This window comes from Tursiops truncatus, chromosome 3, assembly GCF_011762595.2.
Source record: "Tursiops truncatus isolate mTurTru1 chromosome 3, mTurTru1.mat.Y, whole genome shotgun sequence".
Classification (NCBI taxonomy): Eukaryota; Metazoa; Chordata; class Mammalia; order Artiodactyla; family Delphinidae; genus Tursiops; species Tursiops truncatus.
In genome coordinates this window covers 165,857,760-165,885,116 of record NC_047036.1, presented here as the reverse complement: position 1 = coordinate 165,885,116, position 27,357 = coordinate 165,857,760, and the positions used below count along the sequence as shown (strand labels likewise).

Genomic DNA, 27,357 nt, shown 5'->3' with positions numbered 1-27,357 from the left:
GGTTGGCAGTTGAAATCAGCCACGATGGGAGTATTTACACCACAGGGATCTGCAAATGCTCACATCGTGGCTCTTTTTGTGTGTGTGGTCAAGAGAGGTGGTTGGTAACCCTTTACCAACACACCATGGGGACCCATGTGCCCCATGTAACCTCGTGTGTGCCCACACGCCAGTGCCTGTTCATGGGTGTGCACGAGTGCCTGTGTCTCCGTGAATCCACATGACTGGTGTGTCCCCATGCATCTCTGTGTGTGTACCCACGTGCTCGGGTGAGGCCCCAGCACCCCGTACCTCTTCGGCAGTTGGTTCCGCAGGAAGTTGTCTGGGTGGGGGGAGGGTTCTGAGGCTCCCCCCCCCCCCGCCCCGTCCCCTACCCCAGCTCCTCGAGACACCTGCATGCACAGGTCTGGGCGAAAGAGGAGGGCTCCCTCTTCTAAAACCAGTCCTGTGCTGTACGCAGACCCTGGCCTCAGCCCCCGGCTGCGAGTGGAGGCGTCAGCCAGCCAGGCAGGCGGCGATTGTGGAAGAGGAAGTTAGGGCAGAGTTGGGTCACCCTGTGGTTTACCCTGGGCTCTGGCCCACAGATGCTCCCCCCCAGGCTCAAAGCCCAAGCCATGGGTCCTGGAGGATGCAGGAGCTCGTAGCCAAGCTGGATACCCACAGCGGTGAGGGCAAGGCTCCATCTGGTGAGTGACCATCACTGGGGAGTGGGGGACAGGTGGACCAACGGGGACAGAGCGGCAGGGGGGTCTGCGGGGGAGGCCTGAGGGGCCGCAGACAGACCATCCAGGATTTCTGTCCACCTTCCGGTCAGCCCGCTTCCCGAGTGGGCGGGGGGAGGCTGCTTGCCCTTCTGCGAAAGTCTGTGGACGCAAGAACTTATACCTGGGGGGGGGGGGGTCCATGATGGGCAACAAAGCCAGACAGAAAGATGGAGCCCCTTGTAACCAAAGTCTGCACAGGGAACAGGGGACAGGGGATGAATGGTGGTGAGGGGGGGGAGGTTGGTGGGTTAGGCTCCCCGTGGCAGAGTCGCCAGGGGCGCTTTGCTTCTTAAACGAGAGATTTGGCGCGAAGAGAGAGGTCCCAGACCTCCCTGAAACAGAATCCGAAGCGTGGCGCTGGGGAGTTTGACATTCAAAACAAATTCCCGCTTAAGACTGAGGTCTGAGAGCCAGTCCTGAGGAGAGCCTCACCCTGATCTTCCAAGGTCATCCAAGAAGGAGGACCCTCCCCCCGGGCAGCCCTCCTGGTTGGAGCCCTCCCGGTGGCCCACCGAGGGGAGTCTCACTCCCCCAGCTGCCAGGGGTGGGGCGAGGTGGAGTGGGGAAGGCTGTGGTTTCTGCAGGACACACCCAGGCCTGCAGCTTCCTCCCTGCCCTGGGTGCCAACAAGGCCATCAGGCGGGTTTCAGGCACTCTGCGGTCAGGGAGGGTGGCCCGGGAACAGCCAGGAGAGGGTGAATTGGACTGGACGGCTAGGGCCAGGGACGATGGAGCTGGTAGGGTTAGCCTAGGGGGCACATCGGGGAAGGCCCTGAAGCCCGCACTCAGAGAGTGGACTGTCCACGGAGAATCCCACTGGCTTGGTCACCCGCGGTTCTAAGGAAAGGGTTTGACAACCAGTGACAGCCAAGGGAATGCCGTCCCTACTCCCAGCCACTTTTGAGCTCCCTGGCCACCACCGCAAGGGAGTCCCTGTGGGAAGGCTTCCCGACAGAGGCAGGCTTTTCACTGGACCTTGAAGCACCAGTGGAATGTCAACCGCAAACCCATCAGTGTATCTAGTATGGGACATTCCCCGCATGCGCCCTGGCCCCCCAGCCCCTGACACAGCACTCAATACTGACTTAAACGGCAGAGGAACTCCATCACAAAATCGAATCTTTCTTTGCCTTTAACAGTGAATTCAAATCCTCCCTGGAGCTCCACTTTTCCCATCAGTTATAGTCTGGGGCATGTCTCTGACATGTAAGTTTCACATTCCAGGGAGGGGTGTTGGTCAGGACACCATTGTCACCACTCTGGGCTTCCGTTTGTTCCTCTGTAAAAGGGTCGTTGTAGACCTTGCATGTGAAATCACGGCACAGTGCCTGGCATGCAGTAGGTGCTCTGAAACATTGTCAGCCTCGCCTGTTCTCTCTTATTCTGTCTCTGTCCCCAAACCTGGCTTCCCTGAGCAATCCCTGCCCATGCCACAAGTGTGTAACCTCAGGAACTTTCTGTGCCATACCTAGAAAGAGGGACTAATGGTGGGTCTCAATCTCTATGAAGTATGTGGGGTAGACTTGTAAAAAACATGGCAACCACCTCCTTGGACTCTGCTTGAGGTGGGCTCTTCCTCAAGAGGGGTGGGGTTTTAGCATCCACAGAAGCATCGGAACACAGCAGTGAGGTTCATTTTAGAAGATCCCTTGGGACCACACCCCCCTGGAGAAGCAACTGGGTGGAAGGGAGACCCTCTCAGGAGATGAAGGTGGCTGGACCAGGTCAGGGCAAGAAGGATACAGAGGCAGGAGGAGGACCAGGGACAGGACTTGGGGACCATTCGGTGGCTCTAGATGGGGTTCAGGCTAAGAGGGAATCCAGGACAAGGTGCTGATTTCCACTCGAATGAGGGGATGGAGGTGATTTGAGAAGAGGCTGTGTTTAAGATGTTTGTTACTTACCCTCCTCGTGTCTCGGTTTCCTCATTTGGACAATGGGAGTGATGGAAGTGTCACTACTACCATCCCACCGTAGAGTGGCTGAGAAGACTAAACGAGCTATTGATGTAAAACTGTTGGACTGGAGCCTGTCACAACACAAGCTCTTGTTAAATGTTGGCTTGGGTTGCTGTTACTTCATCCCTGGCCTTTAGACTGGCATGACCCCCACAGCTGGCCCCCTAGTTGGCACCCCCTCCCCATACCCATCCTCTTAGCCTGTCCCTACACCTGCCCACACGGACTCCAGGCCCACACGCTCTTCCAGAATCTCTCCTCTCCACATCAAGAGGTGGAATCAAGGTGGAGTCCCTTGTGCCTGGACTTGGGCAGACCTTCATGGGTCCCTCAACTAATAAAGTCTAGCAGAAGCAATGTGAGATCATAAAGGACAAGGCCACTTATACCTGGCTATCTCTCTCTCTCTCTCTCTCTCTCTCTCTCTCTCTCTGTCTCTCTCTCTCCCCGCTTGGGAGCCCTGAGCCTCCAAGTGAGAAATCTGGCTTCCCTGAGGATGACATGCAGAAGAGACTATGAGAAAAGACCACATAGAGACGAAAAGAGATGCCCATGGAACCCCAGCTCTTTGAGTTTTCCCAACTGTGTGAACAAAGATGCCTTAGCCCCATACAAATACAAAGTTAAAGAAATAGAAAAATAAGGGGCTTCTCTGGTGGCGCAGTGGTTGGGAGTCTGCCTGCCGATGCAGGGGACACGGGTTTGTGCCCCGGTCCGGGAAGATCCCACATGCCGCGGAGCAGCTGGGCCCGTGAGCCATGGCCGCTGAGCCTGCGTGTCCGGAGCCTGTGCTCCTCAACAGGAGAGGCCACAGTGGTGAGAGGCCCGCGTACCGCCAAAAAAAAAAAAAAAAAAAAAAAAATATAAAAATAATTTTTTTGTGATGAGAATGCTTAGGATTTACTCTCTTGACAGCTTCCATGTATAACATACAACAGTGTTCATTATATTTATCATGTTGTACGTTACATCCCTAGTAGTACTGATTTATCTTACAGCTGAAGTTTGTATCTTTTGACTGCCTTCATCCAATTGTTTAGCTCATGACTTGTTGGGTCAGCTGGGTGGTTCTTCTTGCCTCAGCCAATCTCTGCTGGGTTCATTAATGGATTCATGGGACGCTGTCCTGGAGGCTTCCCTGGAATCTGCCCTTTCTAGGGGTCAGGACACCGTTGTGTCAAGAGAGTACCCTTACCAAGGGTACCCTTACCAAGATGGCAGTCCCTATCAACAAGATGGTAAAAGACCTCACTAAAATGGCAGAGACTCTCACCAAGATGACAGATGCCCTCACCAATATGGAGGCTATCCTTGCCAAGATGGCAAACACTTCTATAAAGATAGAACACATTCTGGGACTTCCCTGGTGGTCTAGTGGTTAAGACTTCGCCTTCCGATGCAGGGGGGGTATGGGTTCTATTCCCTGGTCAGGAGCTGAGATCCCACATACCTCGTGGCCAAAAAGCCAAAAACATAGAACAGAAGCAATATTGTAGCAAATTCAATAAAGACTTAAAAAAAAAAATGGTCCAGGGACTTCCCTGGTGGTGCAGTGGTTAACGGTCCACCTGCCAACGCAGAGGACACGGGTTTGATCCTTGGTCCAGGAAGATCCCACATGCCGCAGAGCAGCTAAGCCCGTGTGCCACAACTACTGAAGCCCACACACCTAGAGCCCGTGCTCCTCAACAAGAGAAGCCACTGCAATAAGAAGTCCGCGCACCACAACAAAGAGTAGCCCTCGCTCGCCGCAACTAGAGAAAGCCCGCACGCGGCAACGAAGACCCAAGGCGGCCAAAAATAAATAAAATAAATTTTAAAATAATAATAATAGGGCTTCCCTGGTGGCACAGTGGTTGAGAGTCCGCCTGCCGATGCAGGGGATACGGGTTCGTGCCCCAGTCCGGGAAGATCCCACATGCTGCGGAGCGGCTGGGCCCGTGAGCCATGGCCGCTGAGCCTGTGCGTCTGGAGCCTGTGATCCGCAACAGGAGAGGCCACAACAGTGAGAGGCCCGCGTACCGCAAAAAAAAGAGAAAGAAATAATAATAATAATAAAATTTTAAAAAATTAGAAAATTGTCCACATCAAAAAGAGAATCTTTAAGAAAAAAGATGGAACACATTCCATACCCTGCACCTCCATTCAAACTCTCCACCGGCTCTTTCTACTCTTACCATCCAGGACCAGAAGACCACCCTTTGGCAGGCCAAGGGACTATTTACAACTCACAGGAACTAGCGTCAGGTTAGAGGAGGCAATCCAAGCGGTAAATGCCATCAGAGCCTCCTTCTGGCACAGACACACAATAAAATCAGAACACTTTAACCTGAGACATTCAAGGTCACTTGGCCCTCTGCCTCTAATGACTCCCACACATGCAAATCCACCCAGCCTTCCTCCCCTCCCCACAACATCACAATCAGCTCGACAGCTCAAGGTGGGAAACACGGGTTCCTAACCTAGTACTCGAGCAACACCATGGTCCGCTCTGGCCCTGGTGAAATAAGAGACATTGGGGGGTTAACCACAGTAGAAGTCACCTCCCACGTCTACTCACTACATAGTCAACCCTCCGTATCTACAGGTTCTGCACCTGTGGATTCAATTAACTGCGGATCACGTGCTGTGTTTATGGTCTGCGGTTGGTTGAATCCGTAGATGCGGAGGGCCAGCGATGGGACTTGAAGATCTGAGGATTTGGGTATTCACCGCAGGTCCTGGAACCAATCCCATGCAGGTACTGAGGGATGGCTATATATCAGAACTTTCCACTAAGTGGGTACCCTTGATACTGCCCGTGGAGAGGGTACCTGGAAATACCCCTTCCCCGTGATGTTTTACACCAGACCAACCCATCCCTGTGCCACATTCTGCTGTACTTTTCACTGCAGTATCTGTATCTTCTGTGGGTCTGTCGCTATTGTCGGTTTTTCTTCTGATTTTAGGTCACGAGATTCTATCTTCTGTTGTGCTTCAATCTTGATTGAATGCCTGATAATGTTTATGAAAGACTGTAGATATCGTTGGTGGTTCTTCATGGTGTTATTTCCCTCCAGAGAGGTTTTACTTTTTGCTTCTGGAAGGTAGTGAAAGTAAAGGCAGGTGACTTTAATCAGGGATGAAGCTGACTTGAACCTGGATTTTGGTCTGGGTGAAGGTTGGTCCATTTCTGGTCTCCCCTTGCTCCTAGGGTATAGTCTTTGGTGACCCCAGCTCTCTCCTCTTTGTGAGCCCTGACTTCCAATGTCTATTTCTCCAGCCCCAGATGATTGCCAGAAGCTACACCCAGTTTCTCAGCCCCTTTCTGGTCTGCTTCACACTTAAGAACTGCATTTATATCAACAATTCGCTTGGAAGGAAAAAAAAAAAAACACCCAGCATTGCATTATGTCTACCTCACCCCTCTAGGATTCTGACATCTCAAACCTTGGCTGCCAACGCCTTCAAATTGAGGGTGTTTTTTTTTTTCTTCTGCTTTTATCCAGATTTTTTAGCTGGATTTACCCTGGTGGAAAGGCAAATCTGCAGCAAGGTAGCCTGCCATCGTTAGAAACAGGCATCCCTGTTGTATTTTTAACACAAGATTTTTATCAAACCTCCATTGCTAACTGTGCTTGACTCACTGTGTTTCTCTGTTCCTGAGCTCCTCGGTCCCTGTCTTTGTTGCCATCAGTTTGATGGAGGTCCCTCCTGGCTTCTCACTGCTTTTAATTTCCCTGAAGTTCTCATATCTGCTCTCCACCCAAAGGTCTGGAAGATCCAAGAGGCATCTGTAGTCTGTCCAGGGAAAAGTATGTGGTGGGAGATGAGGAATTAAACCCTGGAGCACAGCAGAGGAGGTGAGTTTTTAAATCTCCCTGAGCTGGTATCTGGATTTCTATGTATGTATGTGGCTGTTTCTGTATAATTGTGTGTGTGTGTGTGAACATATGTCTGACTATTTGCGTGTGTACGTTTGCCATTGTCTACATGCACTGGGAAGTGTATTGGATGGTGTTGGTGTATAGAGTGTGTGTTTTTATATCTTTTTGTGAGTGAAAGATCTGGAGGCCACCTACTCATAATAGGATGGTGGAAGTGATGAGAGAGGTGCAGATGGGGTCACCAAGGCCAGTGGGGAGACCATGAAGTGGCTAAGGACAGAGTCCTGGGAACACAGAGTTTAAAGGTCAGGCAGAGAAAGGAAGAGGAGCCGAGTCAGGAAGGGATACTGAGAAGGAGCAGACAGAAGAAGAAAAGGCATGAGAGGAATGGATTTCAAGAAGAAAGTGGTCATACTTGTCCAGTAAAGGGGAAACTGAAAAGTGCCCATTAGATTTAGCCCCAGAGAGAGCTAGAAGACTGGAGGGGATGGAAATAAGACTTCAGCGGGGCTTCCCTGGTGGCGCAGTGGTTGGGAGTCCGCCTGCCGATGCAGGGGATACGGGTTCGTGCCCCGGTCCGGGAAGATCCCACATGCCGCGGAGCGGCTGGGCCCGTGAGCCATGGCCGCTGAGCCTGCGCGCCCGGAGCCTGTGCTCCGCAACGGGAGAGACCACAACAGTGAGAGGCCCGCGTACCGCAAAAAAAAAAAAAAAAAGACTTCAGTGGATGATGGAGTCGAGTAGGTATGTATAGGTAAAGACAGACTTGTGGCTAACCCTTTGAGAAGGGAGGGTGGAGGCTGAGAGGTCACTGAAGAGAGAAGGGACAGCCAGGAATTTTTCAGACATTAGTGAAAATGCAAGTAAGGAGGCTTCCACCACCAGGCGGCAGCACTTGTACAGACAGGCGCTGGCTGGCACCCACACAGATGCACACAGAGATAAAGACACAAAAGTAGACACAAAGAAACCCAGGCAGATACAAAACCCCCCACAAATACCGGATTCAGATCTCCCCAAGTCCCAGATGAGTCATGTAGACCCAACCCCACAGATACTGATGGGCATTCAGATACACACACACACACACACACACACACACACACACACACGATCACAGAGATTTTTAAACTACGAGGATAATATTATTCAGCCATAAAAAAAGGAGGGGAATCTTGCCATCTGTAACAACATGGATAGACTTTGAGGGCATTATGCTAAGTGAAGTAAGTCAGACAGAGAAAGACAGATACTGTGTGATCTCATTTAGATGTGGAATCTAAAAGAAAACACCACCACCAGGGACTTCCCTGGTGGCACAGTGGTTAAGAATCCACCTGCCAATGCAGGGGACACGGGTTCGAGCCCTGATCTGGGAAGATCCCACATGCCACGGAGCAAGCAAGCCCGTGGGCCACAACTACTGAGCCTGCACTCTAGAGCCCGCGAGCCACAACTACTGAGCCCATGCGCCACAACTACTGAAGCCCACGCACCTACAGCCCATGCTCCGCAACAAGAGAAGCCACCGCAATGAGAAGCCCATGTACCACAATGAAGAGTAGCCCCCGCTCACCGCTAGAGAAAGCCCGCACACAGCAACGAAGACCCAACACAGCCAAAAATAAATAAATAAACTAATTAATTAATTAAATTAAAAAAAAAACACCACCACCAAACTCATAGAAAAAGAGACCAGATTTGTGGTTATCAGAGGCAGGGGGTGGGGGTGGGGGAATTGGATAAAGAGGGTCAAAATGTATCAACTTCTAGTTATAAGATAAATAAGTCCTGGGGATGTAACGTACAGCATAGTGACTATAGTTAACGCTGCTGCAGGGTGTGTTTGAAAGTTGCTAAGACAGTAAATCCTGAGAGTTCTCCTCAGAACAACAACAAGAAAACATTATTTTCTCTTTTTTTTTTTTTTTTTTTTGGTATCTGTATGAGATGATGGAAGTTAACTCCACTTACTGTAGTAATCATTTCACCATATATGTAAGTCAAGTCATTACGCTGTACACCTTCATCTTATACGGTGCTGTATGTCAATTACATCGCAATGAAACCGGGGAAAAAATACCCTAAAATGCTCATATACACACCCCCCCCATAGACAAGTTGACACTCAAGACTTGAAAACACACACTCTGTGCTAACACACAGATACACCGTCAAAAGCACAGAGACAATGAAACACACACACACACACACACACACTCAGACATTCACGCATACCCAGGTCCACCTCAGGACCCAGTCTATACTTGTTTTCTGAGGAACCCTCACTGCACCCTTCAGCTCCTCCTGGGAATGTCTTGTCCAGCCAGGGTGAAAAGCCTATAAGGCAGGGGAGGTGGGGGTTAGTACTAAGGACTTGGCCTCCTCCAAGGCTGGAGTCCCTGGGGCCCCCCCTGCCCCAGCCCCAAGCTCCCATCAGCTGATGTATCTGGCAGCCCCTGCAGACAGGCTCCGCCCCTCTTGCTGGCAGCCCCGTCCTGGCAGATATTCCCAGCCGATCGCCTTCTTCATCCTGCTGTTCACTCACATGCTCGCACACACGGCCCCCATGGCTGGCTCAGCGCTCAACCACACCTGGCCGGCCCTCTCCAAGCTCTGGCTGAAGCGGTGGGCCTTCAAGAGAGGTAAGGGGGCAGGCAGTGAGCAGTGGGTACCGGCCACCCAGGCAGGGCTCCCTGGACAACCTGCCCAACCATCCCACCCCAAGCCTTTCCTCAGCCCAGGGGCACAGAGTCTGCCTGAACCAGCCCCAAATTTCATGATCTCTGGTTCCCTGGGACCCCAACAGAACATCACAGACTTGTGGGGTCCCTCTTGTCTCAGAGGAAACGTGTCCCCAGGCTCAGCCAGGATCTTGTCTTGGGAGGTAAATCTGTAGAAGGAGAATCCACCCTAGAACCGGGGTAGCCTGGTGGCTTCCTGGGCGCTCCTGACGCGAGTTGTTCCAGGATGGCTGCAGGACAGAGGTTCAGAGAGGCAGCAAAAGGAAGGAGGTTTGAGACTTCCAGAAATTCTGGTAGACACCTCCCTAGAACACACACACACACATACACACACACACACACACACACACACATTGGCTGGTAGCCGCCGGGTCCCAGGACTTCAGTTTACTACGTGGCAGCTGGAGAGACCCTTGTATCATATCCCCCAAGGTCTGGGTGAATTGCTTTTGCAAAAAGGCATTTCTTAAATCTCGGCAGGAGTTTAGTCCTGGAAGATAGCCAGATGGTGTCCAAGGCCATGGGGCACGGGGGATAGTGTGATAGGAGCCCCCTGTACCCCCTGCATAAGCCGGGTACTTGTTCACGAATGAGTTTCCATGCAGGAGAGCAGTCAATAAGAAGATTCATTAGCTTGTTCATTACGTACGCTCTGGTTGAGGACCTGTCGTGCGCCAGGCACTGTGCTGGAGGAGACTGGAATATCGAGAATCGAGAATCGAGAATCGGGGGACCTGGAGGCTGGGGCTGGGGAGGGAGACGGTGGCGTGCGGACTGAGATGCAACGGAAGAGCAGTCGTAATGGTGGGAATTGCTGCCAGTTACTGAGCCCTTGTGAGGTTCAGCTCAGAACGGAGGAGTGATGATCTCAGGGTCACACGGCAAGTGCATGCTGAGGGAGCCAGGATTTGAAACCAGGTGTGTCTCAAGGCTACCTCTGTGGTGTGTTCTGACCAGTGAACAAAGCTACCAGTGTGGGCAGCTGGAGGGCTTGGGGAGGGTTTTTTAATCCACCAGTGGATAGTAATGTGAGAGAATTAGGGTATCAGCCTCGGATCCCACCTGGGACCCAGATCCTTACGAAGGTCTACCCACCCTTGGCCGCCCAGCACCCCCTGTCTCCCTGCCCGGGAAGGTTGAAGCTGTGACTTATAGGCCGACAGGTTGGGGATGAGCTGTGGGAACCAGTGGGAACTCTTAAACCCTTTTATGGCTGACGCTGCAGGGGCTGCTGTGGGAAGAGGCTGCCTAGAACTTGAATACAGGCTGGGAGGTGGCTCCTTAGCGAGCAGCATGGGGGTGGGGCGCAGAGAGGGACTCCCTCACCGAGTCCTTCCATTCTCTCGCCTTTCTGTGCCCTTCTTAACCTCTGTAACTGGCTGTCTGGGCACCAGATGGGACCTCCTGGGAAAATAATGGAGTGGATTTGGAGAGGCAGACAAGACTATGGAAGGGGGGTTGGGACCTGCAGGAAGTTCCCTGGGGCAGAGCCCCACTGGCCCTTCCCCTCAGGTGCTCAATTACCCATTTCGGCCATACTTTTTCACTCATTCCCTGGCACATAATAAGTGTATATATAATGTGTGCGTTCTGTGTCTCAACTTGGTGTCCTTCTTGCCTGGCCTCTGTGCCACAATTCTGCCTCTTTCTATCTACGTTTCTCCCCTCTTCATCCCCTCAGAATACCAAGTAATGCATCACTGCCACTGGACACTGACACACCACTTATCCCAGCTATCCACCCATTCATCCATCCCTGCATGCACACATCCATCCATCCATTCGTCCGTCTAACCATCTACTCGTCCATCCATCCAACCACCTACCCATTCATCCATCCATGCATGCACACATCCATCCATCCATTTGTCCACCTAACCATCTACTCATCCATCCATCCAACCACCTACCCATTCATCCGTTCAACCAGACAGTCAACTATCCATCCATGCAACCACGTATCCACGCATCCATCCATCCACCCACCCAGCCAGACAACGTTCCCTTCAGCCAGGCAGCCAGCTAGCCAACTATCCAACCACTCGTCCATCTATTCAACAATTCATTCATTCATCCATACAACCGTCCACGCTTCCATCCAACCATATATTCACCCATCTATCTGTTCATCTGCTCACCACAGGATAGCTTTGTGGTTGTGAGCCCTTGCTCTGGAGCAAGAAATACTTGGGTTCACATCCCAACTCTGACTCTTGCCAGTCCAGTACGACCTTGGATGAGTCAGTACATCTCTCTGAGCCAGTTTCCCCTTCCATAATGTGGGGACTCAGAGGGTTGTTGTGAGGCTAGAAGAATGCAAAGAACACGACAGGCTTAGCACAAGGCAAGGCATATTGGAACTGATCCACACATGTAAGATTTTACCACTTGGGACTTGGGCGTGTAAAAGTGTGTTGGATACAGAACTTGCCTCACGATCTGGAGCGGGGGACAGCAAACCTTTTCTGTAAAAGGCCAGAGAGTAAGTGTCTTCAGATTTGCAGGTCATATGGTCTCTGATACAACTACTGAACTCCGCAGTTGTAGCATGAAAGCAGTCAGACAATACGGACACGAATGGGTGTGGCCGTGCGCTACTAAAACTTTATTTACAAAATCAGGTGTTGAGTCAGATTTGGCCTGGGAAACTCCTGGTCTAGAAGCGAACAAGTAAGCCAGTTAAAGTACAACAGGGAGTAGAAAAGGGGTGCAGACGAATCCAAAGTCCTCTGGCTAAGACGGTCTGCAGAGGATCAGAGAAAAAGTCCTCGGTTGTCAAGGCAGGAAGAGTGGAAAAGGGTGGTGGGAACGGCACAGGGGCACACAGGAGAATACTGAGTTAGGGGCTCAGGTGTGCATGGGGAGTTGAGAGGGTAGACTGAAAAGGGCTCGAATGTCATTCTAAGGGGAGTCCAGGGGTAAGGACCAGAGGAAGGGGGGTGACTCTCTGAAATGTCATGCCAAGAAGACATACCAGCTACTGCAACAGAAGAAGCCAATTGTGGTTGGCTATTGTTTGTGCAGGAAAATCCCGACAAGAGTTGTGGTTGTGTAGGAAGAGCTATAATGGAGGCTGACATTAAGATAGTAGCAGAGGCAAAAAGAAAAGAGGATGGAGTAGAGAAATGTCGGGGAGGTGAAATTGACAGGGCTTGGTGTCCTGAGGGGTAGTAAGGAGGCAAGGCTCATCTCCGGGTCTCTGGCAGGGTCACTGGGAAGACGGTGCAGTCACACTGATATGGGGACACAGAAGGAGGAAGGAAAACAAGGAGTTTGGCCTTGACAGCTTGAGATTGGAGCGCGGGTGGGAATATCGGACAGTCACCACTGGAGACAAAGGCAGAGGCCATTGGAGACAAAGTCTGGAGCTTGGAGGAGATAATCTGTCACCAGAACTAAGGCTCAGTCTGTACCTGGGGTCAGGGTTCAGCACAAGATGAGGGTTGGGGTTCAGATTGTGGCTCTAGGATGGGAACTCAGTCCATGACACCAGGATCAGGGCTCAGTCCATGACACCAGGATCAGGGCTCAGTCCATGACACCAGGATCAGGGCTCAGTCCATGACACCAGGATCAGGGCTCAGTCCATGACACTAGGATCAGGGCTCAGTCCATGACACCAGGATCAGGGCTCAGTCCATGACACCAGGATCAGAAGTCAGTCCATGATACCAGGATCAGGGCTCAACCCATGACACCAGGATCAGGAGTCAGTCCATGACACCAGGATCAGGAGTCAGTCTATGATACCAGGATCAGGGCTCAACCCATGACACCAGGATCAGGAGTCAGTACATGACATCAGGATCAGGAGTCAGTACATGACATCAGGATCAGGAGTCAGTCCATGACACCAGGATCAGGGCTCAGTCCATGACACCAGGATCAGGGCTCAGTCCATGACACCAGGATCAGGGCTCAGTCCATGACACCAGGATCAGGGCTCAGTCCATGACACCAGGATCAGGGCTCAACCCATGACACCAGGATCAGGGCTCAGTCCATGACACCAGGATCAGGACTCAACCCATGACACCCGGATCAGGAGTCAGTACACGACACCAAAGTCAGGGCTCCGTCCGTGACATCAGGTTGAGGTTCAGTCTATGACACTGGGTTAGGGGCTCAGTCTGTGACACAAAGTTTGAGGCTCAACATGTGACACTGAGATCAGAATGGAGTCTGTCATCAGGGTCAAGCCCGGCCTGTTCCTGGGTCAGAGGCTTCCATGCAAAGAATAAACTCAGCCCTGGCCTTTCACCTTTAGCCTTTGCATCCCAGACTCTGAGGGTCACAGATGCAAGGCATAAGGTTCTGCCTGTGGCCTCTACAGGCTGCAGGAGGCCTCAGGCCTCTGTGAGGTCCCTGCCCAGGGAAGCAGACAGACCCTGCATCCTCTCCTGAGGCCCCCTGGGGCCCTGGCTGAGGGACGGGATGGCTCCTCCAGGCGGCTTCCCCTCCCCTTCCAAGCTCCCATCAGCCTCCAGGACCCAACCCCGCATCTGGCTTTTCTCGTCCTTCACAGCCCGCTTGTCGTGTCCTATATTTCCCTGAGTCATAGAAGCTGCCTCACGGGAGATGCAAGGTTGAATGAGGGCAGCGGAACAGAGGCCCTCAACCAGGTTGGGAGAGTAGCTGGGAAAGTAGTGATGGTTTCTAGAATATTCACAGTGATGGGAATTCCCTGGCGGTTCGGTGGTTAGGACCTGGTGCTTTCGCTTTCACTGCCAGGTCTGGGTTCCATCCCTGATCAGGGAACTGAGATCCCACAAGCCATGTGTCGTGCAACCACCACCACAATCCACTTTAGAACATTTCCATCACCCCCAAAAGAAATCTGTATCCTTTAGTCATAGCCCAGAGTTTCCCATTTCTCCCCAGCCTTAGACAATCACTCATCTATTTTCTGCCTCTGTGGATTTACCTATTCTGAACATTTCATATAAATGGAATCACATAGCATGTGGTCTTTGGTGGCTGACTTCTGTGATGTCACATCACGTCTTTAAGGTTCGTTCATGGTATAGCAGGTGTCAGAACTCCATTCCTTCTTTTTTTTTTTTTTTTTTTTGCTGTGCTGTGCAGCTTGTGGGATCTTAGTTCCCCAACCAGGGATTGAACCCCAGGCCTTTGGCAGCGAAAGCGCAAGTCCTAACCACTGGACAGCCAGGGAACTCCCAGAACTCCATTCCTTATTATGACTGAATAATATTCCACCGTATGGATGGACCACATTTTGTGTATCCATTCATCTGTTTATGGACCTTTGGGTTGTTTCCACCTTTTGGTTATTGAGAATAATACTGCCATGAACTGTCATGTACAAGGTTTTTGGGTGGATCTATGTTTTCCATTCTCTTGGGTATAGACCTAGGAGTGGAATGGCTGGGTCGTATGGCAACTCTATGCTTAATTTTTTGAAGAATTGCCAAGATGTTTTTCAGACTCCTTGAGGTTTTTATGCCCATGTGATACCTTTCCATTCATCTGTTTATGAAATGTGTTTATTTCTGCCTTGGCTATTTTCTGCTGTTCTTGCTACCTTCCAAAAGCCCCAGCAATTTTGCATTCAGAATTTTGTATTCGTTTTCTTAAAGAAGGCTCCCCAAATTATACACCGTCAGCACCCCCCAAAACTTGGGGCAGTGTTTGTATTTACACAGCTGGGAGGAGAAGGAACAGAAGTGGGTACAGACAGCTCACCCCATGTTGGGATAGAAAAGGACAGCCTCACCCCTTCCCCTCTGCCAGCTGCAATGGTCATAGGCAGAGTGGCCACAAAATAGATCACCCCACCCGTACCCTTTGGAGGGTGAAAGTGGGCTACTGTTAATCATTACTTGACTCGGTAGCATAAACCAGGACTGTCCCCAGCAAGATGAGACATGGGGTCCCCCAGCCACAGGGGACCCAAGCTAAGGCATGGATGAGGACCTAACTGCCACTGTCCAAAGGCATCGCCATCCCTCTCCCCACCCCCACCTTGGCCTTTCCTGAAACTGCTATCGCTCTTACCGCAAACGTGCTGTTCAGTCTCTCTGGGTATCACCTCCATTGGATTCCTCGCCTCCACCTTCACCCACATCCTCCAGCTTCACCTCCAGGCACTCTCCCCTCAGCTCCCTGGTTGCAGCAGGACCCAGGATGTTTTTGCAGGGGGTGTGGAGGAGCGAAGGGAGTCCAGATGCCAAGGCAATGCAGTGCAGTGCAGTACAACACAAGGCAGTGCAATGCAGTGCACAGGAGAGAGGCACCATAGATGGGGGGGTGGACGAAGGTTTCTGGAGCGAATAGGATGAGGTCTTTAGGCAGGCGGCCCTACAACAGGAATGGGGGGCTCTTAGGCAGTGGGTCCTGCAGCGGCAGGGACAAGGCACAGGAGGAAGATCCTGGTGGACACCAGTGGCTGGACCAAGACATTTGACCTTCTTCCTGCAGGCGGTGGGTAACCTCCGTGGGGATTCGGATACGCAGGGGTGACGCGCTCTAGCTGCAGTGTAAGGGGCAGGGGGAGAGAGTCGGGGGTGCCTGTTTCTCCCATGGCAAAAGACTCCATCCAACACCCAAGATCAAGCCAGGGCACCCTCCTGACCTGGAGGGAAGGAAGGTGACCAAGCACCCCAGCATCGGGCCCTGAAAGGTGGGTACCATCACACCCACCTTCCAGGTGAGGAAACTGAGGCGCAGAGAGGTGACTTCCCCAAAGGTGTGCAGCCATTAGGGGCAGGTCCAGGCAAGGACACAGTCTGGTTGACCCCAAACCCCTTGTTTTCTCTATACCATGCCACCCAGGGGTCCCTGGAACTCAAAGTAAAATATAGGGAGAGAGACAGCCTGAAGTTCTACCATTAGAGACCCTCTAAAGGTGGGCACTGGGTACTTGCATTTGGTCTTAGGGACCCATTCTAGCAAATGAGGGCTTCTTGCTAGAGCAGGCATGACAAATCGATTTCATGTCATGAGCTAACTCAGATCAGCTGAAGACGGCTTCCAAACATGATGCAGTGGGAAGCGTTCCGAGGGGACCATGGCTCAGGAAGAAAGAGCTCTGGGATTGAATAGAAATGTCTGTCCCAGGCTCAGCATGAGTGGTGTCGAGTGGTGTCGCGTATGTTGGCTTAAAGAGGGAATTCCCTGGCGGTCCAGTGGTTAGGACTCACTCTTTCACTGCCGAGGGCGTGGATTCGATCCCCGGTCAGGGAACTAAGAGCCCACAAGCCACAGGGTGTGGCCAAAAAAAAAAAAGATCATGGGGACCATCCTCCCCTGCCATCCCATTTTACAGATGAGAAAACTGAGGCCCAGATGCAGCACTCAGGCCCTGACTCTTCAGGCCTCCCACTCAGCCGTGACACCTTGTCCCTCCTTTCCCCACAGGCTCTGAGCCCAAGCCATATGTCCAGCCCTTTGACTCTGGAGCTGCAGACTCAGCCACGAAGAGCAGCGGTGGACCCTGGAGGCCTGAGGACCCAGACGTCCCCGCCATGGAGGATGAGCAGGCATGTGTCTGACTGCTGAGACGGGCAGGAGCTGATGACGCCTGCAGCAGCAAGTACACACTTTTAGCACCTGCAGGAACACTGTGTGCATAATTTCAGGGAACTCTCCTCAAAACATGGCAGAGTAGTTCTTATCCCATTCTACAGAGGAGGAAATGAATGCTTTCTGGAACAAGAAGAGGGAGGGTGGGATGAGTAGAGGGGAGGGTTGATGGATGGATGGAAGGAAGGAAGGATTGACAAAAGAGATGGATGGATGGATGGATGAAAGAATGGAGGGAAGGGAGGGAGGGAGGAGGGAAGGGTGGCTAGATGGGTGCATGGGTGGGTAGAACAATCAATGAAAGAGGAAGAAAAAGCTCCCATGGGCACCTTTGAGCTAGAACAGCCCTGCAGAGTGGTCCTAAATCAGGCTGAGATGGCCAAGCCGTTACGTCCCCACATCAATCAGTCGTGGCCTGTGGACTGCCCAGGAAGGGATGTGACTTCCCAGAAGGAGACTGACAGCTGACAGCCATCTGCTGGCAGCCCTCCTCCAGCATCTGGGGCAACCCATTCTCACTGAAGGGGGGGTCTGGGTGGCATTTTATAACACCCACCACACTAAGGAAGGAGGCTCCATTACAGTCAAACCATATGTAGGAAATGCTGTGTATCTGCCCCTATCATTTTACAGAGGAGCATACTGGGGTCCAAGCAGGAAAAGAATTGGCCTAGGTGTCAGGGAGAATTCAGGGTAAATGAAGACAAGACCAGGACTTAAGTTCAGCTCTGGACCTTCCAGGGCTCTGGACCTCTTGGAATGGGAACCCTGGGCTGCAGGCAATGGGGCAGATAGGATGGCAATGGAGGAAGCGTGTACCTGGAGAAGCAGGGAGCCCTGGGTATATACGGGGGGGCTCTACCCCACCACCACCAAATAAGCCCCACCACCCACATCCGTGTCCTCATCTAGTTGGTCACCAGAGCTGGAAGCAGCAGAAGGCAACATCCTTGCCCTTCCTTCCCCAAGCCCTGTGAACACTACATCTGTACAACCCTCAATTCTGTCCATGTCTCTCCTTCCTTCTCCACTGCCCTGGTGGAGGCCACTGTAATTGCTCACCCAGGTGATTTGCACAAGTGTCTTCGCTGCTCCGACAGCCCTGCCCCTGTCCAAGCCTATCTGGGCTCTGCATCTTGCATAATCTTTCTGAAGGCAAATCACAGCCCCCTGGCCTCCATACCACCATTGTTTGGAACTTAGAGATTAAATCCTTCCTTGGCCTACCAGGCCTGCTGATCCAACCCCATTCCCTCCCCCCCACACACCCCTTCAGCCATAAGGAAATCTTGCCAGTTTGGGGGGGAAGCACCATGAGCTCCCAAGCCAGCAGGCTTCTGAACATCCTGTTCTCTTAATGCCTGGAATGCCCTCACCCAGAGCCTCTACCTAGCTAACTCCTACTCATTCCTCAGGGTTTCCCTCACTGTCACTTCCTCCAGGAAACCCTCCCTGATTTCTTCCTTCCTTCCTTTCTTTCTTCCCTTCTTCTTCCTTTCTTTCTTTCTTTCCTTCTTTCTGTCTTTTTGTTTTTAAAACATTCAGTAGGACTTTTCATTGAAAAAGATATATATACTGATAAGATGCAAATTATTTTAAAATATATGCAACTTGACCTATATAGCCAGCTCAAGAAATCATTTATATGTCACATAGACACTATTTTATGTGGTTGGAAGTAGGGTTTGGGGGTTTTATTTTGTTACGGAAACTGTCTAAAGATGGTCTAACCTGTCCTAGTTGAGTTGTCCTTCGTAGATTTCGCACACCAGTGATTACCCCGGGGTTTGTCCTTTTTAAAAAAGGAATTTTCTATATGATCTGGCTTAGACTAAATCTTATTTTTCAAACTTAAAAAAATTAAGTTTAAAATAATAATAACAAAAAAGGGATTTTCTAAGGATAACTCCAAACCAGAATTCCTGTCCCTTCAAACAGGGTCAGCTGGCTCCCCTTCAGTTCTTCTCCAGCCCATTTTCTAGAACATTCACTCATCCTTGATTATAATCGCTGGATTTAGTTGTCAGTCTACTCCAATTAGCTCCATCTGGCAGGGTCATCAATTTGCCCAGAGGAAGGGCCCTGACTCCTGAAGTATAAAAACAATAACCATGGTTGCAACAACCAATATCTACTTCCATTGATCGAGGGCTTGCAATGTGTAAGCATCATCTCATTCTACCTGCCCAGCAATCCTACAAGAAGGCAGCATCACGCCCATTTTAGAGATGAGAAGACTGAGGCCCAGAGAGGGTTAGAAACTTGCCTGAGTTCACACTGAGCTAATAAAAGACACGCGAGGGATGCAAACCTTGACTAAGGCCTTTCTATCATTCCAGCCATCCGAAAACTGTCTGTCCCTGTCATTTATTTGCTCTTTTGTTTGAAATCAATTCCCTTTTTACACGATGAAATGGAACCAGAGAAATGATATGCTTGAAGTTGCTTTGGTGTGCTATTTTTTCTTAATATACAAGGAGATAAATAACTATTTACATTTTTAAAAAACGTGGACCCATGTACTATCTCAATCTGCACGCAGCAAGCCCTTTGGTAGAGTGGGATTCCTGGGACATCTCGTCTCTGGGTCTGCCATTGAGGGGGGACCCATCCCTCAAGGTTCCCCAGGGTTCCGGGAGCAGGAACCTGGATTTACTGTATCCTCTCTGGGGCATCAGGGCCAGCATACAAATGTTTAGGGAGATGCCTGGGAAGGTCCTCAGTGGGCCGGCTCCCATTTCTGACCCAGGAAATGTTGGAAGAAAGATACAAGTTCCCCAGCAAAGGACAAAGCCCCCTCCCTCCCCCCTCCATCTCTGTACCTGCCACAGCTGCCCACCATCCCCTTCTACCCAAAGCTCTGGCGGGGTTCCCACTGCTGCCTCCTGTGAGGGAGGCCAGATAGGAGAGGGAGTGGGGAGGGCCCGGCCCAGGCCAAGAGGCTGTCCTGATGTATTTATATTTATAGGAGGATGAAAACCAGAGAGGCAAGGAAACTTTTGGGGCCGTGGCAGAGGAGACAGGAGTTGGCAGAGGTTACCAAGGCACCAGGGATGGGACTGGAGTGATCTCGGGAAGGCTGCCGCTGAAGTCATAGGAGAACCAGGGGAACCTGGACCAGCCAGGGCCAGAGGTGTGGGTTTTTTGGACAGAGACTGAAGAAGAGGGACCCTGGTATATGAAAGATACAGGGAGGAAGCAGCAGGCAGAGAAGAAGCAGCCAGGGAGGTTGGGGGGAGAAAGATCAGTGGGTGCAGGTACTTCCCCAGCAGTCCAGTAGTTAAGACTCTGCACTTCCATTGCAGGGAACATGGGTTCGATCCCTGGTCGGGGAACTAAGATCCCACATGCCACGCAGTGCAGCCCCCCACTATGGCCGGGGTTCAAAAAGCCAATCAGAGAATTGCCGTACGATCCAGCAACCCCACTTCTGCAGATCTACCCAAAAGAGGTGAAAGCAGGGACTCAGACAGACATTGTACATCCCATATTCATAGCAGCATAATCTACAAGAACCAAAAGGTGGAAGCAACCCAAATGTCCATCAAAGACTGAATGGAGAAACAAAATGTAGTTTTGTTTATATCCATACAATATGGTCCATCCATACAATGGAACGTTAGCCTTTAAAAGGAAGGAAATTCTGACCCATGCTAAAATATGGACGAACTTGAAAACATTATGCTAAGTGAAATAAACTAGACACAAGAGGACAAAGATTGTATGATTCCACTTATACGAAGTCCCTAGAATAGGCAAATTCAATAAGACACAGTAGAGTCGAGGTGACCAGGGGCTCAAGGAGGTGAGAATGGGGAGTTACTGTTTAATGGGTACAAACCTTCTCTGGAGGAAGATGAAAAAAGTTCTGGAGATGGACAGTGGTGACGACTGCACAATAGTGTAAATGTACTTAATGCCACTCAGTTGTACACTCAAAAATGCTTAAAATGGTGAATTCTATGTTATGTATACTTTACTACGATTTTAAAAAAGAAGGAAGGTGTCAAAACTGTAGACAGCTCCAAGTGGGGGAGGTGAGAGAAAAAGCCAGACCCTGCATAGCTCTTCCACCCTCATTCCACGGCAGGTGTGGACACTGCCACCTGCGTCCTGCCAGCCAAGATCTGCAGCCGACCAAGAGCGTGGCTCTTGGCTGGCAGGTGTTTTCCACTTTCAATTGGCTGCTTCTCTGAAAATTCCCCACACCAAGTGTTAACAGGGACCTTCCTGTTACCCCTCCCCTAGTAAAGACTGGTCCAGGGATAAATAGGGTTGCAATATTGAACAGATAAAATTAAAGGATGCACAGTTAGACTTGAATATTGTCATGTTTGGAATCTACTTACACTAGAAAAAAATTCGTTGTTTATATAAATTGGAAGTTCACTGGGCGTCCTGCATTTTATCTGGCAGTCCTATCCTGGGGCCTCTTATAGAGCTCATGAAGGGGGCCAGGTCTGCTCAGTGGGCCCTTCAGGCCACCAATTGGGACAGTCCATCAAGGGCTGCCTGAGCTCACATAGATGTCTGGGGTCACATCTGAGGGCTGGTTTTGCATGGAGCACTTGTAGAGGACTTCCCACCTACCCACAAAACCCTGTCTGAGGACAGTGCTAACAAAGGCCTGGAAAAGGACAGTCCCTGTCCTGCAGATCCTGACAGCCCAAAGGAGGGACACCTTATTTAGACTGGAGGAGTCAGGAAGGCAGCCTGGAGGGCATGCCCAAGTTGGGTTTTGACGGGTGAATAGGAGTTCACCAGGCTGCCTCTTGGTGGCTTGGGAGAAGATGTTCTCCAAGGAAAGGAAAAAAGCAGGTGCTCTGTGGGGGGACATAAATGACAAATAGAATGACTGGGAGGGAGAGAGAGGAAAAAGAAATAGAAGAGTAACAAGGGTAAGAAAGAGGATAGAGCTTTGGATCCAGACAGATCTGAGTTTGGGTCTGGCTCTGCGGTTTACTGACTGTGTGGCCCAGGACTGTGTGGTCCTTTCTCCTCCCTGAGCCTGTCTCCTGATCTGGAAAGTGGGACAACAGCGCCCCCTGGTGGAGCTTCTGTGGGATTAGGGTTAACACCCGTGTAGTTCTGGGTGCAGATTGGTTGCTGCTTTGGTGGATGTGGCAATCATCGTCCACCCCTGTGTATCTTCCGTGTCCAACAGCGCCTGGCACATCGATGCCTCATGGGTGGGTTGCGACGTGAGGGTGCAGACGGGCCAGAAGCTGGAGGCAGCCTACCCTGGAGCCCTTTGCACTGTGCTCACGAGCTCAGGCTTCTGCTGTCCGGGAGCGGAAGTTATTGCAGGGGATTTAGGAGCGCAGAGGTTCCAGGCTACCCTCTGGTAGGACGGAGCAGGGCCGGAAATAGGGGGAGGCAAGCGAGGTGCGGGGTCCGAAACTGTCATGTCTTAACATTTTGATAATTTGCTCATCACGGAACTCTTTGCACTGTATTGAGTTCTTTTTTTTAATATTATATTAAAGTATGATTTTCTTTATTCTTGAGTTTTGGGGCACCCCCTACAATTTTGTGTCCGAGACGAGTGCCTCACTTGCCTCACCCCGGGCCTGGGAGGGAGACTTAGGGTACAGGAGACCCATGAGTACACACCCTAAGCAGCCCCGGGAAAAGACTAGGAGCCCCTTGGGACTTCCCTGGTAGTTCAGTGGTTAAGACTCCGCGCTTCCACTGCAGGGGGTGCGGGTCCGATCCCGGGTGAGGGAATGAAGATAGCGCATGCCACGCAGTGCGGCCAAAAACAAAAACGACTACGAGCCCTGACACTGCCTGAAATTCCACCAGTAGCAGTGGCACCAAGGATAATTTACCTCCGTGCAGCGCTTCTGCAAATTGCGTTCACAGGCATGATCTTGCGTGAGGTTTAAAACAAGCTGGGTGAGCCGACAGGACAGAGGTTATTTTGTCTGTTTCATAAAACCATCAGACAGAAATTCAGTAAGGGAGGTGGAATCAGGTCTGCCAGCCCAGATTTCTGGCCCCTTTTGGGGGCATAAAGCCTTGAAGGCCTGGGTTAGACATTACACTGAGGGGACCACCCCCATTCTACCCCACCTGCCACTAGATGGGCGCTGAACCCAGGTTGGACGGGAGGGGGGTGGGCAGGGTCTGCGAGTTGGGGGCCTCTGCTGCCCTCGGTCAATGCCTTTTCCCCATCCGTCTCCAGGAGGATGGAATTCCAGGGCTGCTCGGCAATGGCGAGAGCTCGGAGGACTTCAGCCTGGACTTGGGGGACCTTCAGGGCAGTGAGTATATCCAGGACCTGGGCCTTGAGGTCCCTTCACAAAGCCAGCCTAGTGGGGCCAGGGGCAGTGGGCCCCCTAGCGAAGAAGCCAGAGAAGACTCGCCCTTCTCCAGCCTGGCAGGGTCCCAGGGCCTGCCTCGAAGACGCAGCTGGGAGAGGTCGCGGAGCTGCTCTGAAACCTGGCAGAGGTCAGTCCTGCCCCACCCCCCCCCAACGCCTTCCGGGACACACCCCCAGGGCGGCCAGGCTACGCTGCCCCCCTGCCTCTCAGTCATCTAGCTCAAGGGCCACCAGAGGTGTCTGCACCGTCAGAAGGCAGCCCCAAAGGCCCTCTCCGGAGATGCAGGCTTGCACACAGAGCTCACGTGGGCACATGAATCCGTGTGCATGGGTAAGCGCGCACACGCTGAAGGAGCGTGCACCAGCCCAGACTGGAACTGCGTGAACCCGGCCGGCAGGCTCACACCTAGATGTGCACACCCGCCCGTGCACCCTGGGCGTACATGCCCACGCTCAACACGCAGGCGTGCATCCTCTCCCTGCTCAAACCCAGGGACGCATAAACATGTCACTTGCACATGCGTGCACAAAGCCACAGATGCACTTGTGATCAAAACACAGATGCGTGCTCAGTGCCACCCACAAACCACAGTGGCAGCCCCAAACAGTAGAGAGGGGTGCTTTAGCTGCGCCCTCCACCCCTCACGGGTCCCCCCAGATAGAAATCCAGTCTGTGTAAAAAAAAAACAGTGGGAGGGAGGACTTCCCTGGTGGTCCAGTGGTTAAGACTCCGAGCTTCCAATCCAGGGGCATGGGTTTGATCCCTGGTCGGGGAACTATGTGAATACCACATGCCGCTGGGCCAAAAAAAGGTAAAAAAATCCAAAACACAAAAAACAGTGGGCCCGCGATGCAAATGGAAATTCAGCATCAAATCCCCCAGCCAGACTCCCCACCCGCCTCTCTGGTACTGGGAGAGCTGGACCCCTCTCTGTGCCCTGTCCCCCCAGAGGGCTACCCACGGGTTCCCTCCAGGCCCCCATGCTTCACATGCTGGAGCTGGGGCAGCAACCAGGTGGAAGAGACCCGACTCCCTCCCTTCCTCCACCAGGCTCAGCCTCGAAGCCTCAGCTGCAAATGAGGGGTCCTGTCTCCCTCGGACACTGGCCAGCCTTGCTCTGAACTTGCCAGGAGAGGGCCTGCAGGCCTGGACCAAAGGGTGTCTGTCTGGGGGCGGAACCCCCCCAGAGGCACCAAACAAGGTGGGTGCAACCTGCAGCCACCCCGGACGATACCACACCTGTGGGCCCAGGCACTGTCTCTGCAGGTTCCAAGGAGTGCCTTGCCCATAGCTGGGGGGACCGCTTTATCATGGCAGGTGTAGCCCGTGACTGGGGAGTCGCTGGGTCCTGAGACCGCAGCCCAGACCTGAAGGTCCTTTTCTGGGCTGGGATCCTTGGCCCTAAGTTCACCCCTGGGCTGGGGAGCAGGGGCATGTCTCCGCATCTTTGCAGCTGGAAGGAAGTGCTGCCTGTGACTGGAGTTTGGAAGTAGGGAGGGCTCGTCTGAGGTCTGGGATTTTAGCCCAAAACTGGGGAATGCATGCTCGGAGCTGTTGCCTCTGCCTGGGGCATCTTTGCCCATGACCGTGACCTGGGGGGAAATGACTGGCCACGGCTGGAATTTGTGGCTCAGAATTCCAGAGCTGCAGCCCACAGCTGGGGTGGGGAGCTGGTGGTCCTTAGCAGGGCTGCAGCCCATGGCTGGGGAGGGTACGGCTCCAGCCCTCAGCTGCTATGGAGTCCCAACGCTGTGCTCATACCCCATGGCTGGGGGCAGCCCCTGTCTGCAGCTGAAGGCTGAGGACCCTCGACCCGGCGAGCCTGCCTGCAGCCTGGGCTGTCTCCAGGCTTAGCGAGATGCTTATTCCCTGCAGGAATGTGACAGCCCCGAAAAAAGAGTGAGGTCACGGTCGGTTCCCGTGTCCTTCGATGAGATCAGCTCCCTGGAAATCTTTCCGGCTTTGGAAGTACCCACTCCAGCAGTTCAAGGTAGCCGAGGCTGGGGCTTTCCTTCATTCAAACCAAGTGGAGTAGGGGGTTTCTGCTGGAGGGTCCCCTGGATGGGGCTGGTGGAGGGGGCTTAGGGCCCCCTGGACAGGAACTGGGCAGAATGTTGAGGGGGTGGGGGGGATTCCTGCATCATATGCCCTTCCCCCACCCCTACCCCCCCGCCCCCCCCCACCCCGGGATCCTCCAGCCAAGGTGGACACAACACTGCAATGACCCGCAGGGCTCACTCTTCTCCCTCTGACTCTGTCTCTTTCTTTATCTCCTTCTTTGTCTCTGAATCTCTATCTGAAGAGCTTGTGTCCCTCTGGTGTCAGACAGACCTACAGGCCAAACCGGAATCTACCACTTTCTAACAAGTCTCTAAGCCTCCTTAACCTTCTCACGGAGAAGGGGACAATTACTGTATCTCCTTAGGGTCGCTTGGAGGGTTCACTGACCGCATATGTGTAAAGCGTTTAGCCAGTCGTAAGCACTCATGACACGCCGGGGACACTTCCATCCCTGGCTCTCTGCCCTCTTTTCACCTCTCCTCCCTGAGAGTGGCAAGCCACATCTGGACAGCCTCCATTTCTGCAGGGGTGGGTTCAGGGGGCACCATGCCGGGCTGGTCCTGCCCCAGGGCCCCCTTCACGCCTGTGCCTCTTGGGGTGGGGGCTGATTCCAGGCCTGGATCCACCGGTGCTGGAGTGCATGGAAAAGGACCACGTGGAGCCAGATCACGTGTGAGTGTCCACCCCTGGGTCAGGGAGGGACCCCCTGGACAGCCAAGGAGTCAAGGCTTGGGGAGGAGGGAGGCAGGCTGTAGCATCACTGTCTGTACGTGACCAGCCACTGTCCCCCTATAATAATCTCGATCTTCTCTACCACACCATCCTTCTCCCCGGAGAGGGACCCAGACCCCTCAGAAAGGTTCTCAACAGCATGGGGGGGGGCTGGGGACCCAGTTTAGCTGCTGCATCAGGACCCGGGACCGGGTCGGGCAATCACAGCTCGCCTTGGGGAATGTCTGTCATGTGGGGCAGCTGTGGGCTGTTTTTATCTGCCATTGCAGGCTAATTGTCCAGCAGGTGCTTCAAGAACTCCGACAGTACCATGGGTAAGTGGAAAGGGGGCTAGGTGTGAGGAAACGGATATGTGAGGACAGATGCGGAGGACAGGTGTAGGGGGACAGGTATAGGAGTGAACAGGCATGGTGTGAAGACAAGGAGAAATGGGAGGAACACGGTGACAGGAGAGGTGGGAGGACGCCCAGGTGTGGGAAAGGGCAGGATGCAGAAGCAAGCCGCCACCTGTCCATGCACTTCCTTTGTCCAAATGGGAAAAGGTACCTCTTTCCCAAAATACTGCCATCTGTTAGAAAAACGTCCTGACATGCAGATTTTGTTTGACCAAGACCTGTTATCACCCTCTGCTGGAAAACCCATCGCAATGACCATGTAAACAAGCCCACATGTGGAGGGATGGTGGGATCTCAGACATGGCACGGGGGGGCACACCTATCCACAGGAGCCCAGAGGGAGAGGGGCACGAGAGGGGGCATCTGCGGGAGGAAGGAAGGGCTGTTGTGTCTGTCCCCTCTGATCCTGCAGGGCCCGGGAGAGGGCTCGCTTGTCCATCAGCTCCGGAGGAGCCCACTCAAACCTCACCTGGTTTGAGTTCCTGTCCGAGTGAGTACGCAGAGCTGCTGGCGGGCTGCCACTGGATTCCCACAAGAGGTTACTGTGGGCCCTGAGCTGGGGGCCCGTCCTCTCACTGGAACCGTCAGGGCAATCAATGGTAGGGGTGGTAGGGGGGCTCCTCATATGCCCTGGGAGGGCAGAGGAGGGCTTCTTGGAGGAGGTGACAGCTTGAGCTGGATTCCGATGGAACAGTAGGAGTTCACCCATACGAAGAAATGAGGATGGGGAAAAGAAATCGGTGCCTTCCTCAGGAACGGTGTCGGTGTCGGGGTGGGGCTGGGAGGAGGGGAGGGAGGGGGGAGTCAGCAGAGGCCAGAACACACCTGGGAAACACAGGAGCACAGCTCTGTGGTGAGCGATGATGGTGAGCACTGAGGGGTACAGACTGGAGGTACGGACTCTCCCTCCAGGGACTAGATTCTGCGGGGGCTGGGTTTCTTTGTCAATGACTTAATACATATTTATTA

At 52.5% G+C, this 27,357-nt stretch overlaps 1 protein-coding gene across 6 annotated transcripts in view; it reads left to right on the top strand.

Moving 5' to 3' along the window:
* The first annotated feature begins 490 nt into the window (after positions 1-490).
* The window catches only part of ARHGEF18 (Rho/Rac guanine nucleotide exchange factor 18), a 93,801-nt gene continuing 66,934 nt past the window's right edge, over positions 491-27,357 (top strand). For 3 of the 6 annotated variants that reach the window (XM_073803326.1, XM_073803325.1, XM_073803324.1), the window contains exons 1-7: positions 16,710-16,831; positions 23,062-23,327; positions 24,251-24,401; positions 25,076-25,190; positions 25,876-25,933; positions 26,263-26,307; positions 26,801-26,878. In XM_073803326.1, the coding sequence (XP_073659427.1) occupies positions 16,817-16,831; positions 23,062-23,327; positions 24,251-24,401; positions 25,076-25,190; positions 25,876-25,933; positions 26,263-26,307; positions 26,801-26,878 (728 nt within the window). In that variant the 5' untranslated portion in view covers positions 16,710-16,816. Of the gene's footprint in view, positions 687-1,276; positions 5,463-6,473; positions 6,565-16,709; positions 16,832-23,061; positions 23,328-24,250; positions 24,402-25,075; positions 25,191-25,875; positions 25,934-26,262; positions 26,308-26,800; positions 26,879-27,357 lie in introns of those variants that run through there. The other 3 variants (XM_033854508.2, XM_033854509.2, XM_033854506.2) reach the window with 3 other exon arrangements.